The 18,777-nt window shown below is 38.8% G+C and overlaps 1 protein-coding gene across 1 annotated transcript; it reads left to right on the plus strand.

The window, feature by feature from the left end:
• Positions 1-760: 760 nt before the first annotated feature.
• Positions 761-17,159, plus strand: LOC109036897 (astacin-like metalloprotease toxin 3). The gene is made up of 8 exons (XM_019051316.2): positions 761-868; positions 2,644-2,728; positions 4,613-4,745; positions 6,202-6,379; positions 7,272-7,376; positions 9,115-9,247; positions 13,655-13,786; positions 16,906-17,159. The coding sequence occupies exons 1-8, from the start codon at positions 761-763 to the stop codon at positions 17,157-17,159; spliced, it is 1,128 nt and encodes a 375-aa protein (XP_018906861.2).
• The last annotated feature ends 1,618 nt before the right edge of the window (positions 17,160-18,777 follow it).

Below are 18,777 nucleotides of genomic sequence, written 5' to 3' on the forward strand. Positions count from 1 at the left end.
GACAAGTCGCGATTTCTAAAGAGATGAGTTGGAGAGTTGTTAGATTCAACCAGCCACACATTTTTTCCCGTCACAGTTCAAAGTTAAGCAGAAATCACTCGAATGTGAGAAAAGGCGTATATTTTTTTCCTCGACGTCGAGTCTTCATCAGAAATAAAAATTCAAACCCATTTTAAAAATCAGAAAGTGTGCAACTTCGTGCGGTACGGAACTATTAAAACAGCGCTCATTTCTGGAAATATTGCGTTGTCCTTGGAAATATGTTTTAAAAAAGGAAAACGCCACCGCGAGGACACTTAAAAAAGTGAGTACGGCATGTGAAATGACGTCTATGAGTGGTAGTTGTGGTTTATAAACGTGGTCCTAAGGATCTCGACAACAGTGGTACTATGGCCAAAGACCAGACGAGGTGCTCTAATGTTGGTGGCTCTAAGAAGAGCCGTTGAAAAGGGCAAGCCGGCCGGCTGCGAGAGGTCCGCTGGATGGTGACGAGGTCCGTGTGGTTGACGGGACGGGAGCGGAGTGTCTTGAGGTGGTGAGGTCACGACATATATAGCCGTGGTAGAGGCTGCGGCGGCCAATCGGGAGCGAGCATGGGCTGCGTCGCCAGAGGTGAGCGGTGATTGGCCGCCACAGTACCTTTCGGCTTCAGTTTTAGTTGAATTAGTTTGGTTGAAGTTTGAGTTGAATTAGTTTTAGTTGAGCCTCTGCCATGCTCAACTCGTTGATTCTAAGTGGCACGATGTTGGTATTTCTGGTGATGGTTCTTGTGATGAACGTCAGCGGGCGTCTTACTGAACTGCCGAACGGTGGGTTGATAGATGTCGAGGACGAATACGCGGGGGTTCGCTTCAGTACGAATCCATCGGTAATAATCATTATCACAATACCACCGAAGGCTCCGTTCAAATGAGCTGAGTCCAAAAAACGCAACATGTCGTATTTTGGGAAATAATGAGAAAGAATAGGTTTTGCATTCCATCCGTCATCATCATATATATAAGCTTCAAGACCTCCTAAATTTGCATATCTGGCAACGCTTAGCTCCAGCGTTCTACTGGGCCGATTTTCTTGATTTTTGCGGCTATCGACAAACAATTGTCTCTAGATGAGCCCGCTTTATTCAGATTTTGAAAATATGATCTAGGTTCTTTTATATTATGCGGTAAAGTTGCGAATGCTCCCATTTAAACAATGTACATTTTTATTTTTTGTCATAGTTCGTTTGAGCGTTCTACTGGGCTGATTTCCATAATTTTTGCAGCAATCGACAGGTGATAGTCCCTAGATGAGCCCCCTGTAATCAGATTTTGGAAATATGATACATATTTTTTTATACTAGAAAATACCTGGGAGCTTAGAGAAGGGACAAAATTTGAACCAAGCGGGAAATTGTGAACCTTGGTCTGTTAGTAAGGTAAGGTAAGTGAATCAAAGGTGTGCTCCTTTACTACAGGCTATCCAAAAGTAACAAAACGCTCGGTTCCGTTCGTTTGGTTTCGTTTCAGTGTAGACCTGAAGTTTGAAATAAATGGCGGTTTTCTTATTTGATTCTTATTGGTCCAATCACTCTCGGCCAGAGGGAAATTGGACAAATGAGAGCCGGGTATGAAAATCTTTTCATTTTTTTTTGGTCGGTCTTTTGCCAAAGCGGGCCCAAGAGAGGGCGAATTGCCCTCGGGGGGTTGGGCCGCGTAGCGGCCAGGGGGCATAGCCCCCTAGTATACTACATCCTGCTAAAGATACAAATAGTCCAGTCAATCTAGCAATGTTCTAGGAAAATCTATAAATGCATCTACCGTTTTTTGCGGAAACATGCTGCAATAAATTACCAGAACAACATAATAAAAGTTTACCGAAATCGGCTGTCCGCTAAGGCCGCCATCTTGAGAAAAGGGGAGGCGGGGGGCCCAAATACGCCGCATGCGACCGGTTGTTAGCTTATATCTCGAAGAATATCAATCTTACGGACAAATGTCAAAGAACCTTTTAGGAAGAGCATAAAATTTCCTTTTAGACACACTACTTATTTATCAAATTGTGACTTGAAAGTCGAGAAAAAATATCCTGAACGCAAAGAAAGTCGTCAAACTTTGTATATAACATTGCGTCTTGCGGACGAATAAAACTTCAAACCCTTTTTGCTCGGTCTTTATTCAGTTCGAATGTGTACGTTTCTGTTGATGTAAAATCAACGACTCAAAATGGGACTAAGGCCACAGAAAGTTTTTGTTTTTAATGATTGTTAATACGAGGTGAGTTGTCCCAGTTTCTGACACGGATGACCGAGCTGGCGTTCGATGTATCGCATCGATCAAGTAAAAAATCTCAGCAGATCTTGCGAATGGAGATGTTGCATGTGTAAGGAATTTGCGATTTGACTGTTGATTCTTACGTAAAAGTTCGCGAGAAACATTGTTATTTTTTTTAAGTGACCACCCTAACATTTTTTGTAAGATATGTAGTTGTGTTCACTCTTTAGAATCTTCTATAAACTTTGTTATTCTGATAAGGCTTTGCGGAAAGACATGAAATATGTTTCTAATTCTTTTTAAAGCCCTCAATTTTATGCCCCTAAAATTGGATTTCTTTAAACCAAAATACAGTTCAATTACTCGTACTTCACATTCATCTTTCTTTTAGGTGCGGCGAAGGAAGAGAATGCTGAAGAACAAGGAAATTTTGTGGCCGAAAGCAGCTGTTATCTACAAAGTGGAAGATTTAATGTGTAAGTTTATTTCGTACTAGCCTTTCTGGGCACGTTTTGCGCGTCCGTCACGGCCAGCCAAGGGGCTGCACCCCCTGGACCCTAGGTCACTCGTTACGCGAGCCATGTTTCCAAGTTGTCGGATATTTGATCAGTATGATGTATACATTTTGGAGACTATATCAAGACAAAAATGATTTCGTCAAAGAACCTTCCTTGTCACCGGAGCGTGCCATCACTTGCGCATTAATGAATATATTGAGATTAAGCAACAATGGTGATCGATCATTTCTTCAAAAACGCATTTGACTGGGACGTCAGTTCCGCATCGGGTGGAGAAAAGTGACAACCAAGGATCTCATTCCTGACTCACTGAAGTAGCAAAAATTTATCTTTACTTCCTAAGAAAATTATCGGTATCGTAGGGGTCTAAAAACTGCGCAACTATAGTATAGTTCGAGTTCCGAATAGCAATGAGCCTACTTGCGTTCTTTTCTTATAGTTTCATTGCATATAAATTTCTCTGATGTTTTTGTTATATCCTCTCTGATTGCATAAATAATTACGAAAGGGAGCCGTGAAATATTTATTGTTTGTGGCGGTGGGCACAAAACTCTTGAAATTTGATCATGCGTCACACATTGCACTTACAGCTCAACTAATAAGAAAAATAATGAGCTAAATTTCTCTCCAACTTTTTCAAAAATAATAAAATAGTAAGAGAAAATATAAGTAATAAGTAGAAATATATAATAGTAAGTAGAAATAGTAGTGCTTAACCGAAAAAAACTGCTTTCGGCTAGGATCTGAGTGCCAGCCATTAGACATCATGAAGCAGTACGGATCTACCAAACGAAACACAAAAAAAGGGGGTAAAAACAAGTAGTGACAATTCAGGTCTCAAGTATGACAAGGCGCATTTTAAATTCAGGCACACACTTCAAAAGGTGTGGAAAAGGACGGGGAAAAAAATTATGGGAAAATGTAGCTGTTTTTTTTTCCTCCTATATACTTCTTCGTATACCTCCTCCTAATGAACCAGTGGAAAAATTTAAAATTTTAAAAAAAATTTAAGCATTCTAGAGTACACATCCTTTAACCAGAATTTCAAGTAAAACACGATTCAGCCGACAAAAATTACCAAACAGTTAACATTTTTAGTTTGGATTGATCACGGGAAATCTGGATTCCCCACTCAACAGAAAAATAATTGTATACTTAAATCAAAAGGTTTCATAATCGAGCGATGTTCTTTCCACGCTTTGTGTTTATTCAAAGTGTTCACAACATGTCGTCACCTTCCAGGCAAAGTATCACAAGCGCCATGCGACGTTTAAAAATTTCCGCCGCCATTATATTTTTTTACTGAGAAATTGTTGGTTGAATCTGTTTGGAAATTTCACTAAATTTTATCGGCAGCACAAAAAAGAATTCAGTGAAATTTTCGGACAGCTTCGTTGAACAATTTCTCTGTAAAAAAATATAATGGCGGCGGAAATATTTAAACGTCGCATGGCGCTTGTGATACTTTGCCTGGAAGGTGACGATGTAACAGCTGAGCCATAGCACTAAGATTGAGGTCGTCAAATTATCATACCGCATAGATTGCCACGGTAACGTTTTGTGCGCCATTTTATTCACGTATAACTTTGTATTTTCATGAGCATGAGGTTAAAATTAACGCATCGAAAAAGTTAAATATTTAAATTAGGTATTAATTTCAGTAAATCGGTTGCGCGAATCGTGTTTTTGTTAAGTGAAGTTCTGGTTCAGAACACGTTTTAGAATATTGCTTGAATTTGTATCTTGTCTACTGATCCATTGCGCTAGATTCACACTATGAAGTCAAAACTTCAATTGCGCGGCTCTTGTTCTAGCTCACTGCTTGTTTCTCATTATTTCAAGGGGAGTCCTTCAATCACGATTATTTGAAAGTGTTTGAAGCCATGGAAGACATTATGCGCGAAACCTGCGTTAGATTCAAGGAGTGGAGTGGAGAACCAGACTTTGTTTTCGTCGAATACAACTTGGGATTAAGGTATGTTTTGACACAAAATCCTTCGGTTTAATTCTCCATTCCATCGGAAGCATGTGCTTATCAAATCGGATCATAGGGAAATGTTGCTTGAACAGGAAGAAAAAGGCTAATTTGAGAATCGTATTGAGTTATGAAAACAGAAACGGTTTCAAATTACAGTTGCATCTCGCTGAAACGTTTGTCGAAGTATTGTTATTCCGGAGCAAATGTCCATTTTCCTGTCTCGACCAGCCGTTACTTATGATGAAATAAAGTTTTCCTGGAAAAAAATAGCTACTTTTAATGCCCATTCGAAAACGTTGACACAAATTCGACTAAATTCACCCGGTTTCCTTAACATGATAATGAGAGCACGTCAACATAGACGATTTTCATCAGGCAATTAAGTAATGCAACCTCTTTCTTCTCTAAATCATACATATTCGAAAAAAGAGGAGTCATTTTAACTTTGAGGTGATTTGATGGACGCTGTATTTTTTGTCAGAACGACATGCGACATCGCATCGATTAGTTCCATGTTTTCAGCTACATACCATTTTCATCGAATTTTGAAATCGCATTTATGTTGTCACGAGACTAAAAAAAAACTTCTTTTGCCAAATTTGATAAACAAATTCATCTAAATAAGGCTGGATTTTTTTTAGAGGAGAAAGATCGCATTCGACTGCAGTTTCGATGTCAGTATCGAATGCAATTTTTCTTCACTAAATAACCCTGACTTTATTACGTTAAAATTCGATGAAAATGACAAGTAGCTGAAAATATGCAACTAATCGATGTGATATATCGCGTGTCATTCCGGCACAAATTATGACGCCCATTGAATCACCATAAAGTGTAGATCCCCTTTTTACTACCTACGTTTCCCTGCTAAAAATGATGAGTAGGCTACTCAGAATTCGCCGACTCACTTGAGTAGAATTTCCTACGTATATGAGTAGAAATCCTACTCATAGAACCCATCACTAGAATATTCTACTCATAAGAGTAGAAAAGTTCAACTCATATGAATTCAATTTTTTTCATTTTTCAGAAGTGGTGTTTTTGACCAGGGCACACCTACTTTATATGTAACTTTGAAAAATAAGAACATTTTGTTCTAGTAATTATTTTGATGCGGTGACTAGTTTCTGAGATATTGGACAAGGTAGATTCAACGCTGAACTCATGTGAGTTGAAATCTCTAGTCATATGAGTTGGAATCTCTAGTCATATGAGTCGGCGAAAAGTGAATAGAGAAATTCTGCTCATATGAGTTAAATTCTATTCATTTAAGTTGAAGTTCTATTCACATGAGTTGAAATTCGATTCATATGAATTGAAATTCTATTCATATGACTTTGATTTTCTACTCATTTGTACTCACCATTTTTAGCAGGGTTTGGCCGTTTAGAAGTTAAAGCAGGAATTGGGTAACATTTTAAACCAACCACTTGTTCAAACTTTTCTCGTGAAGGTCATCCAATGCAGCCGTCGGGAGAAAGATAGGTCAGTCGTGGTTACGGATAGGCCAACAAAATTTCGTAAAAGAAGTAATCCTGCACGAGCTGGGACATACTTTAGGACTAAGACACGAACACCAACGCCCAGACAGAGATCACTACGTAGATGTTTTATGGCAGAACATTGAAAGGGTATGAAACTTGTAACGTAATGTATACTAAATCAATCAATCGTTTTTGGCAAAGTCATTGATGCCGGCATTTGTTCTGGCGATGTTAGTCGGTTTCCTCTATGCCGTTTTAAATATACGAGTATAAAGTCAAATTGCTACATACCTAGGTATAAAATAGAACAATAGAAATCTAGAGAAAATGCGAATTCAAGCACCATGATATACGTGTTCGATTACGATTTCATTCAAAATTTGCAGAGAGCACCATTTCTATGGTCTCCTTATGCACGTCAAACGATTTTTGGGCTCGCTAAAATTGGGGGGGGGGGCCTAGGGGCCAAGATTCATTTTTAGCAAATCACACGAAAAGCTCATTTCGAAGGACTGTAAATTTTGGGAAATGCCTTTCATTCTTTAACAGTGGGCATCAAGCACATCACCTGGGTCATTAAATTAAGTTCCTAAAAGATCTTTGGACTAAACCCTTTCAAGGGATAAAAAGCTCAAAAGTAGACACTTTGCTCCGCGACATCACACAAACAGCTCATTTTGAAGGTCTGTAAATTTTTTTATCCAGGCGTTTCTATCCATTCTATTAGTCCAGACAATGCATTTACCTACTCCTGATGAACACTTCAATAGATTATCAATCTTCCTCTGCGTTTAAAAATTAGACGCTCTCCTTGATGAACCGCTCTATGAGGACGTACGTGATGGGTGACTAAAGATAGCAGGATGTTGTTCAGGATACCAGCATTGTTATCAAATTCTACACTGAACTCTGCGACTCGAATTTCTTCGATTTTTTAAAAAAAAATTTACATTGAGTCCCTTTTTTACTGATTTTTTACAATTGTTAATGCCTAAAGTGAATGTTTACCACCTAATTTTCTTTATTACTTATTTCAAAGGAACAACGGGCTCAGTTTGAACAACTGGACAAGAGTTCCGTGAACTTATTTGGAGAGCCTTTTGATTTTGACTCTATAATGATGTACCATGATTGCAGTTCATCGGTAATTCTTCTCATATTTTATTTTATTTATGGTAGAATTTACTTTACTCCCCCGTTGTATTGTATATCACTCATTCAAGTGCCTCTTCAAATGTATCCATCTACCAATTTACAAGTATTTCTTCAGTGAATGGTACTGTTAGCAACAGAATGTAGCTTTTAAATGTCATAATACCCTAAAATCGTGTGAGCACATGATGCGTCGTGAAAAATACGTGATAAAATCTAATCTACATGAGCAAACTATCTCGTATGGACGGTGAAAAATCTTTTCGCTTGTGTTTCAGTAGTTTGAAGCATTTCAACGGTGAAACTACGAGTATATCACGTATGTCGGTTTGCATCGTTGCAGCCTTCCTTTCATACACGGAGAAAACATCTTGACGCTGAGTCTTAACGTTTTAGAACATAAGGAGCCAACTAAAGACAGTAGTGCTGAGCCCTACAGCCTACAGGGTCAAGCCCTATACAGCTTTAGGGTCCAGCCTTTACAGACTGTAGAGCTCAGCTCTACGGCCTTCAGTTGGCTCCATTTGATTCAAAATGTTAGGGCTCAGCGCTATGTTGTTTTTTCCGTGTACTTTATTTTTTAAATAGAAAATCACTTAACATCAATTATTGAAAACTTCTGTGATTTTTTTCCTCTACGCAGAGATCACTCCGTGGAAATGCTAAGGGATGCTACTAATTTGTTTTCATTCAGAAAAAAATCAATCGGTCGTTTAGAGGTACAAACGCCGCAAACGAGATACATGATCTTGCAGTCTCTGTGCAAAAAGAAGGTTCCTTGAAAATAATTTTGCATCAGTGCATGCGTGCTTCGTATTTATTTTAGTATGTTCAATTGTTCGACGTGATTTGTGTGCGCTTTCTCTTTTGAAGAGTCTATTCATTTTATTTCATCTTAAGTGACACGAGAAATATTCATTCATCACAATAATATTTTCATGCCGTTTGATAGTATGAAATAAAATGGATAGCATTTCTCTTTATAGCGCCTTCAATATTCAAGAGGCCAGAGACATATCTTCAGAGCACGAATAATTTCTTTCATTGATTTATTACGATAGCTTCGTCAGAGTCAAGCAAAATGACACCAAGACCAAGGGCTCTAGGGCGTGCTTAACATGGAATGATAGGTACTTGTAGGTGATGGATTTGTCCATTAAATTTTTATGAGTAAACCAATTGTACTTGCCTCATTACACGAATTAAGGTTCTTTCTTGTGCATGCACGACGGAACGAACCTATAATATGGACCATATTTTTCGATAAGGCACTATAATCTCCGGCGCATTCAGTAAACCAGATATATGATGGAAGTTTATCGATGAAAATCGGCAATTTATAGGATGAAGATGAAATAGTGTTCTTTATTATCGTCTTACGTCATTTAATTTGGCTAGCATTCGCGAGATTTTTTTTACATTAATTGAAAATTAAATTTTTCTTTAATATAAACAGGTCATCAGAATTAAAATAAGAAAAAAAGCATCCTGTCGCAAAAATATTCGTAGAATCAAAAAATGGTTTTACCTACAGGAAGAAAAACTTGAATCTGGAGACACTATTTAATCAGTTTTAATGAGCAACACATCGAAACCTCAAATATCGTAATAGAACACCATGGTATTTCAAGTATGTATGGCGAACTCATACTCCCTTTCATCTTTCTTGGTTTGGTATTGTTCGGGTACTTTTTTGTAACCTTATTTTTGTAAAATATATCGCGTTACAGGATCCTGCTCGTCCGGCAAAGCTTCAGTCAAAGACGGGACGTAATTTAAAACTTAAAGCAGGTGTTGGGAACTTAAACACAAAACTTAGCGCTAGTGACGTGAAACGAATCCAAGACCTTTATCGGTGTGATGGTAAGTTAACGCAGTCCCAAAATGAGACTCTTTAAACTTAAAGATTTAGAGTGAGTGATGGGCCGAAAATTATACGATAAACAATTTTTCGCATCTGAAAAAGCTTAGGAATTTTGAAGAATTGCGGCAGCTGGACCAGATATTTTCGGCTCTATAACTCCTGGCTATTGGAGGTGCGATCATTACCGAATTCGTTTTATAATGTCGAGGCATTAGGTAAACAATGGAAGACATTTTGCAATTATGAACTGAAATTCCTGGCTCATCCATTAAAACGCTTATATGCAGTGGAGAACTATAGCACATACGTTATACATATATTCAGACTGAGCCGGATACTGTAGTTCTTAATTGCAAAATGTAGTCCAAATAATCGGAGATGCGGTAAAATAATTCTTCAGTATGAATATCATTTCATTTTATAAACCTATAGCTGCTAAGTGAGGTCAGTTTTCGTAGATTTTTCAACCATTCGGAGTTGAGAATGAAGACAAAGCCAGAAACCTTGCTCAAACGACCTGTTAAGTTCAGGACTATTACTGAGACTATTACGTTAGGATAGACTATTTTACTCCGGAGTAATGAGACCTTAGTCGAACGAAACAATTTTTTTGGTCGACAGAACTGCAATCTAGTTCCGCGAATCGAAGATTTGGTCCATCATTCATCATTAGACGCTTTTTTGAATTTGGTAATGTTAGAAGAATCAAAAAAACTTTTTTTCTTAGCTTTTTTTTTTCAAAAGTCCTGCACAAGGGTTATGCCCTGGCATCACTATTCCACTCCTGCTCTGTATGTTGTTGCCATATGGAAACAAGTGGATACTCTGGCAAGAAATTACTACATGTTGTTGTCGTATGGCAACGAGCTTTTTTAACCTTCAAAAGTTAAAGAAAAAATTGAAACTTCAAAAAAAGCTCAAAGCCATGTCTTTTTAATTACATTTTACCATAACATTTATATTTTTCATCAACATCGGCGTCGCAAAAAAATTTCATGCAGTAGAGGGTTAAACTATGCGAGAACAGGTACACTGATCAATAATTATAAAAGCACGTTTAAACCTTTGATTTCGCATACATTTTCTCAGTTTTGAAGTCGCTTGCTTACAATGTGCTGTCGGCCCTATTGATTAATATTTCAAATGCATAGGTTGGCAGCAGCACTTTTTTAGTGACTTTCATTCCTCACGTTGTCGCTCTTTTGAGCCCTAAGAGCTACATAAATCGAGCTGTCCATACTCTCTCTATATAGGTACTCTAGTTCACTCATGGGCTCAACTTCCACGGTCAGAATCTGAAGGCAATGCTATCTCTGAAATGAATTTCTAATTTTAAATACCTTGCCACATTTTCCTATTATAGATTTATTATCATTTTTATATTGAATATCGTCCATCACCTATATAAGGCCTTCCATCTTGGCAAAATTATTATTTTCAGAAGGTGGTGGCCTAACGATGCATCTGCTCCAATCTTTCTTTAGTGTTTTTATCGTTCAATTTTTGTTTACCTATGAAAATCCGAAACGTAGTGGAGGTTATAGGACATTTTGTCAAGGATTTTTTGTCAGCGCTCCTGTTTTTTCCAGTAGTTTACGTCCACGCGTTTTTTCGGCAGGGGAGTTTTGGTCCACGTACCAATTATTATTGAGACTCAAAATAAAATATTCTTGACGGCATACTCAGGAATTTTTCTGCTTAAATCGAGTCACTCTAATGAAATTTGAAAGTTATGCTAAACTTTATTAAATACGGATGCTAGGACTTGATGAATTTTAGGACTACCGCTCTCTTTTTGTGCCGTAGCATCTTGATTTATTTTGCGGAGAACGCTGCGTATTTTTAGAGGATGCCCGTCATTCTTAATATGTTGGGGGGCTTTCAATTTCGAACGATACTATGCAACACATCTGTAGTGAAATAGTTGCTTGAGGTGCCATGCCGCGGCACGCCGAGCGGGCGGCCAGCGCGAAACGCACATTGGCGCCTACAAACCTAAGTAGATACTTCAAACATTGCGCAATGCGTGAAGTATCCCTTTAGGTTTGTAGGCGCCAGTGAGCCTCTCGCGCTGGCTGCACGCCGCTCCGCTCTGTTTGGCTCTAATATTTAAACTCGCAGAGTCAGCGTCTTTCAACTCATGATTTTGAAATGCTTGCACACTAAATTACCATACACTGCGTTACCATTACAACACCTCCTTCTCTTTCAATTTCCTCATTTCGATATTGTCGATATAAATTTTAAATCGAACTTAAATATGGATTGCATTTTGCAAAAAGGAACCACTAGCATTGCAGTGTTGCTAAGATTGTGCAACTTATTTTGTCTTGGAGGAAAAACCCGATTATCCATTAATAGTTTCTATTTTACTCGCTAAAAACTGTTAATTTAAGACAAAAATTACCATCTAAATTTCATAGTTTTTCACGATTTCCTCAATTTTATTGCAAAAGATGAAGTTGCACAATCTTAGCATCATTGCAATGCTAGTGGTTCCTTTTTGCAAAATGCAATCCATAATATGCTTGACCAAGGCACTGTTGCTTATGGATGTAAACTACTGGACAAAACACGTGCGTGGACAAAACATCGTTGACGGAATGTCCTGAAACCGTAGTGGACGAAGCCAAATTTCCCAGGAGCGCGAATTTGAGGGGAAAAAATAAAATGAGAAAAATTTGTCAAAGGAGGGGTTGCGATTTGGGCCGAAATCGGCCCATCCGCGGAATTGGATAATTTTTGGATATTTGGCAGTTGACGGTGCATATATGATGGAAATAATCGAGTTTTTCCGATACTCACATTTTTTGGCTGCGAAACAGGGGCCTAAACATGGCTCCGTGGGCGAAAATAGCTGAAATTTCGCGTCTTTCGCGGTTCTACCTCAGATTTCGACCTGGGCCCAAAGGCGACGGGTGATGAGCTTCGAATATGGTGTCTGGGACACCTAGACACGTAACATACTTGAATATGATCAACCGTCGCCTTTGGGCCCAACCTCAAAATCGAACTTTTCCAACTTTTTAGCCCGAAATAGCTGAAAATCCATGTTTTCCGCGGTTCTACCTCAGATTTCGACCTGGGCCCAAAGGCGACGGGTGATGAGCTTCGAATATGGTGTCTGGGACACCTAGACACGTAACATACTTGAATATGATCAACCGTCGCCTTTGAGCCCAACCTCAAAATCGAACTTTTCCAACTTTTTAGCCCGAAATAGCTGAAAATCCATGTTTTCCGCGATTATACCTCAAATTTCGACCTGGGCCCAAAGGCGACGGTTGATGAGCTTTGAATATGGTGTCTGGAACACCTAGACACGTAGCATACTTGAATATGATCAACCGTCGCCTTTGGGCCCAACTTCAAAATCGAACTTTTCCAACTTTCCAACAAAGCAAACTTCTCTGACTTCCTGAGGCCATGATGAGCACTGTAGAGTTACATTTGGTGAAAACTGCATTCAGTCAAAAAGAACCTATCGTGAAGTTCCTATCATCAGATATCTCTCACCTGAGATAGTCATCAAGTACAAACCTGTATGCTGTTTAATTACAGTGAGCTTTTCATAAAGGTAACATTACCAAGCACTGGAGAGCTCAAGCATGCGATCAAGGAATCTGGAAGTGACAAGTTAACCTATACGTGAAATAGTACAAAACACAGTTTTCGCAGTCATTCAAGTGACTTGTGACAGACACTAAAGCAAGAAGTTATGAATCCATTCTCTGTATTCGAAGGCAAGTTCTGGGTTCAGTCCAGAACCTGAATAGAACGTTGCACAAACAGTACTTTTCAACTATTTCGGGCTAAAAAGTTGGAAAAGTTCGATTTTGAGGTTGAGCCCAAAGGCGACGGTTGATTATATTCAAGTATGTTACGTGTCTAGGTGTCCCAGACACCATATTTGAAGCTCATCACCCGTCGCCTTTGGGCCCAGGTCGAAATCTGAGGTAGAACCGCGAAAAACGCGAAATTTCAGCTATTTTCGGCCACGGAGCCATGTTTAGGCCCCTGTTTCGCAGCCAAAAAACGTGAGTATCGGAAAAACTCGATTATTTCCATCATGTTTGCACCGTCAACTGCCAAATATCCAAAAATTATCCAATTCCACGGAGGGGCCGATTTCGGCCCAAATCGCAACCCCTCCTTTTTGGTCTTTAGATCTTACTAGTCCTGTGGGCATTCTCAGTTTTGAAAAAATAGAAATCGAAAGAAAGAGAAATTATGATCCTGTGGAGACAGACCCGCCGGAAACGCCGATAGACGGCACACCATCGTCTGGGGAGAGGAGGAAACTAATCGGTATATAAAGCCACACATTTTTCTCCGTGAAACCGAGATACGATACGTGGTCTGACACTTTCACCGTCGATTTATGCCTACGTTTTTCTCTTCCACAGGAGCATTTCAAAAACCGAGCTTCCCTGTAGATATCGTTTGTTCATTTGACAAAGATAACTGCAACTTCAAAAACCTCCGTTCCCGCAAAAATCAGAAAATCTGGGAGTGGAAGCCACTAAGTCTTTTTCAGCGTTAGTATAACGTTTAAACATGTTGACCCTTAGTTTTTCTCTTGTTAGTTGTGCTGGACGAATTATAAGCGCGAATCCTTTCATTCAAAGGTGCTTGTTACCGCAGACAAAATGAACACGACAGACAGCATTGCTGTATTCCATTACAACGCGAATCGCAAAACAAGACCATTCCGCACAGGTCATTCATTGCGCATCTTTTTGAAATCCACTCCCCCGCCCGGCCCTAACTCAGCGGCACTCAATGCTACGTCACCATGGGTGCTCCCATAATAAATACATTGCAGGCACTCAATACTACGTCACTGCGCAATAGAGTACCAAAACTCGTCCACGGGAATGACTGACCTGTGTGGATTGGTCTTGTCGCAAAATATCATCAACACCAATCGGTTTGTGTTTCACAAGTGAAGATTGCGAAACAACGCTTGACTTTTATGAAACCTTGATGACCCGAGCCTGCGTTATTGAAAACTTTATGCTGGGCCCGATTTTATTGGCAAAGTTGTGACTGACCGTGCGTTGCGGTAGAAATGTCGACTTTATCATTTCGGGCGTTGTTGATGGCATTGGCGGATCGAGCAACTTGGCAACATTGTCTTTTCTCCATTTAAACCTATGGAAATGTATCGATTCTTGAAGGTGCCAGGTGCTTCGACAAGAATCGATTACTCAAAATAGGTTTAAATGGAGGTGTTTCGATGTTGCCAAATTGCTGGATCCGCCTCTGATTTATGGTTTGAGCCGTTGTAGGACTAAGAATGGCTCGACCCTTCTGTAAATCAAGCACGATTTAATGGGTCTTATTCGATAGTGGCTCGATGTATAGTTTGGTTTCAAACAATTGGACATAACCAAAAACAAAATTATAGAGTTTTATTTAGATAAGCTGATAAAGAGTAAATTCCTGACAGTTTAACTTTTTGTTGCCATGTGGTACTCATGAGAATCAAAAATCTATCGAAAAAATTAGTTTCCATAAATAACTCAATGGACTTTTGAAGCTACGTTTACATGTTAAACCAATCGATATCCATACAAATCCACCTTTTCGATGCATCAAATACGATCCATAACTACAGATCTTGCTTCATCTTGTTTTAGAATTTAATTTCCCCTACTTTTATTTGAATTTAGAGGTAAGGTTTTCGCAACTTACGGTCGATTGTTACCAATGATATTTGGGCTTAGATCTTAAGTGGAACCATCCAAATATTGCGTTGGTTTATAAATGTACTTTAAGAACCGAACAAAACACAGAAGACTGTGCAGTGTTGCGGTAATTCTCACACACTAAAACAAACGGGTGTTTACTGAAAACTTCGTCGCATTGTGCTCATTCAACATGACGGTAGGTTTTCTTCATTCGAATATTATTGTTGCTGAAACAACACATTTCTCTATTTCGAATAAGAGTGTCTCATGGCCCGACGTAATTATTTCCAATTCTTCATTAACACTGTGGCCCATTGTAATTCGTACCACGAACCTTTGCGGACTCTAGTGAGCTGGAGCTCCTTCAATTCAAACGCTTGCAAATGTGCATGCAGTGAGGATGTTACGAGAGAGATAATAATAAATGGACTAAATTTTGCAAATTGGAATTACAATATCTGGCTCAGTTTAGTGAATACGTATGTAACATTAGTTTCCTCATGCTTATGAGTGCTTTTACGAATGGGCTAGATAATGTAGTTTTTAAAATTTCAAAATGTAGTTCAATTGCAACCGGGCATTCTTACCACTGAAGGAACCGGGACGCTTTCAATTGTCCGCTTATTTAGAATGATTTCCGCACGTTTTTAACTGTCAAAAATAACAAGATTGTTTCAATTACTTGAGTGCAATAAATCAAGTCTGTGAGCTCTTTTAGCCTTAGACCCTTTCATTACTCGTATCACTGTGGAATTGAATCAGTGAGTTCGAAAACACACCAACTCGGGTTTTTTTCGATTTTCACTTTTTCACGGTTTAGTAACACTTATGGATAGAAGCATCTGCACGCAAAATGAAATTTCGAAATTGCAATCGGAAGTGCTCGAAACAGCGACGGGAAAAGGGAAGAATCGAAGTATTTCATTGGAAATACCAATTTATGGCCATTTCAAAGGAAAAGGGTGACCATCCGATTTTGTGGTTTTATTTTTTCGGTTCAGTATACCTTGTACCAACAAATTATATAAATATTCAAGCGTTATTCAGGTCGAAAAATAAAAATTTTTCAGGGCAGACTATGAAAAATCAGTATCTGGAAGTCGGTGAGAACAGAAACACACCAACTCGGAAATTATTGAACGCTTAATTCTCTGTCATCAAACATGCTGTATAGATTTCAACTTGGTGCTTTACAAAGTCTCTAAGTATTTGTCTTTTGGCACCAAAAGGGTTTTTCTTAAACAAACTTCTCCGCCCGCTGCGCAGTTTTAGGTGTTTCCTGAACAATTTTTTTTTCCGAGTTGGTGTGTTTTCGAACTCACTGATTCAATGGGCCTGTTGCAAACTTTTGCTAGAGCAGAATGAAGAGTTGTTTCCTATGGATAATGCCTCAAAAATCACGATGAGCGCATCGGCAAAGTCTGAAATGCACTCATAAATTCACAATCTGCGTAAGAAATTTGCGTTATTTTGAGCTTCCCGCTTCAAAAACGATACTACTGCACAGGTGAACATTTTGTTAGAGGAGTCGCTCCATCGTCGGCAATACTCATCATGGCCGACGCTTGCGCAGTTCCTCGCGTAATTCGAGGAGAGTTCAAGGTCAATTAAGGCGGGCGAGGAAAATATGAACGTAAACACGCCGATTGTTATATGGTTTAATCCTGTTCAGGTGTTATCTCGTCCCATCACACGTGTTTTGGCGGACTGGCGTCGGCCATGATGAGTATTGTCGCCAATGGAACGACTCCTCTAACAAAATGTTCACCTGTACCGTAGTATCGTTTTCGAAGCGGGAAGCTCAAAAAACCGCAAATTTCTTACGCAGATTGTGAAGTTATGAGTGCATTTCAGACTTTGCCAATGCGCTCATCGTGATTTTTGAGGCATTATCTGCAGGAAACAACTCTTAGTTTTGCTCTAGCAAAAGTTTGCAACAGGCCCATTGTACTGTTGACTTTCAGAGCCTCCTGAGGGGAACCTGATTTGGTCCATTAACTGTAACAGAAAGACAACGATTAAAGAATCCGTATGGAGTGTCGGTTTCTATGGGAGGAGCCTTCTCGCCAACAATCGTGACCTGCAAGGATGTGTTCGTTTAAAGTACATGTTCCAGACTCACGGGAGAGGAGTGCATACACTCAAAGTCAGTAACCAAATGTTTTTGCCTCTAAATAAGATAGTCCTTGAGAATAGGGACCTGAATTCACGAAGCTGAATTTTTCTCAAGTGGAATTTCTATCAAATTTGATCTTCTTCTTTTTTTTAAGTACAAGACAAATTTAAAAAGATACATTTTTAGATTAAATAAAATCGTATTACTCTTGAGCTGACTAATACGAAGAGATTTATCAGACTCTTTTAAGGGTAGTATGAGAGAGGGAGAAAACTTGAACCGTTGAAAAATTAGCTCAAGTCCTGGTGGAATAAGGAAACAGGGACGTAGAATTTAATTATTGAAAAGCATAAAAAAGGGAAAGAAAAGAGTAGAATAAATTTTATTGGCACCTACTGAGAAAGCGTGAAATTGCACACACGTCCGCCGACACTGAGCTTCGCAAATTGTAGATTGAAACCTCAAATCGCCAATCCTTACATTTTTCCTTTTATTCTTTGAACTCCATAACTTTAAACTGTGTTATGTGTTAAGACTTTCGTGAAATCCTTCAATTGGTGGTATCAATATTTCGATTTTGAGGTTTTCATTATTCGGTTCTTTGTTGCCATCATATGTATTACGGAAATAAATGAATTGGCGTCCCTACAATGCTTCATTTCAAACATATAAAACAAATGTTAAAGGAAGAAGGTCTATAACAATTCAAACAATAAGTAATCATCATCGATAAAATGAAAAAAATCATCATTACAATTCGCCATTTCTTGGCTGCTTTTTCTAGGTTAAAATTCCGCCAGGAACCTACAATTATCAGGAGATGTGGAGGATGCCAGAGGACATTGACGCATCCGAGCTTTAGGCCCTCAAAAAGTTCAGGGACTACGACCTAGAGGAATATGTTTCAGCTGAATCGACGTCAATTTCATGAAAATTGATCGTCACCACCAAAATTCGAACCCAACACTAATAATAATTACCGATAACTACCAGTAATAATTGACCTAGGGTCAGATAAGTTAACCGCAGGTCAACTAGGTCAGCAATAATTGCGGGGAGCAGTAAACTGAAAAGTTCAATGGTTTCTTCAAAGATTAAAGTACAATGGAAAGTCTTGCCTTACATGCGTGCTGATTTTGTATTATTGTTTGGTAAATATACATTTCGGTCCGTACGGGTCCATCCCTGTCATTTTATCTTAACCATGTAATAATAACACGCAAAATGCTCTACCCTACACGTTCCTTAAGCTATAAATATTGTTTTTCTTTTTCAGTTGATTCAGAAAAAGCTGTTGTCGCCTTTATATCCAAAGAATGGAAAATCATCGCTTGAAATTTTGTCCAACAAATCTCTACGTAAAACCAGTGACAAAAATCCACCGCAGTGGACGCAAGTCTCCATTCCTGTGGACGTTCAAGATCCATTCTCGGTCAGCTATGAATTTAGTCCATTGAACTTTAATATACAAATTTTTCGGATCGAATTTTATTCATTTTTACAGGAAATACGACAGCTATCATTGAGTTTGACTTTATACTCAGGAATGGGGCGTGATTGAAGTTGAAAAGAGGAAATATTTAACCCTTAGATGCCCAAGCATTTCTATGTACGCAAAGTCATAAGTCGCGGCAAACTGACCCGTATTTAGATAAATTGATGTTTATAGTTTTTGAAGTACTATCAGTACAATGTTGTTGCTATGCTTTAAAAGGTATAA

This window comes from Bemisia tabaci, chromosome 10, assembly GCF_918797505.1.
Source record: "Bemisia tabaci chromosome 10, PGI_BMITA_v3".
In the NCBI taxonomy this organism is placed as follows: Eukaryota; Metazoa; Arthropoda; class Insecta; order Hemiptera; family Aleyrodidae; genus Bemisia; species Bemisia tabaci.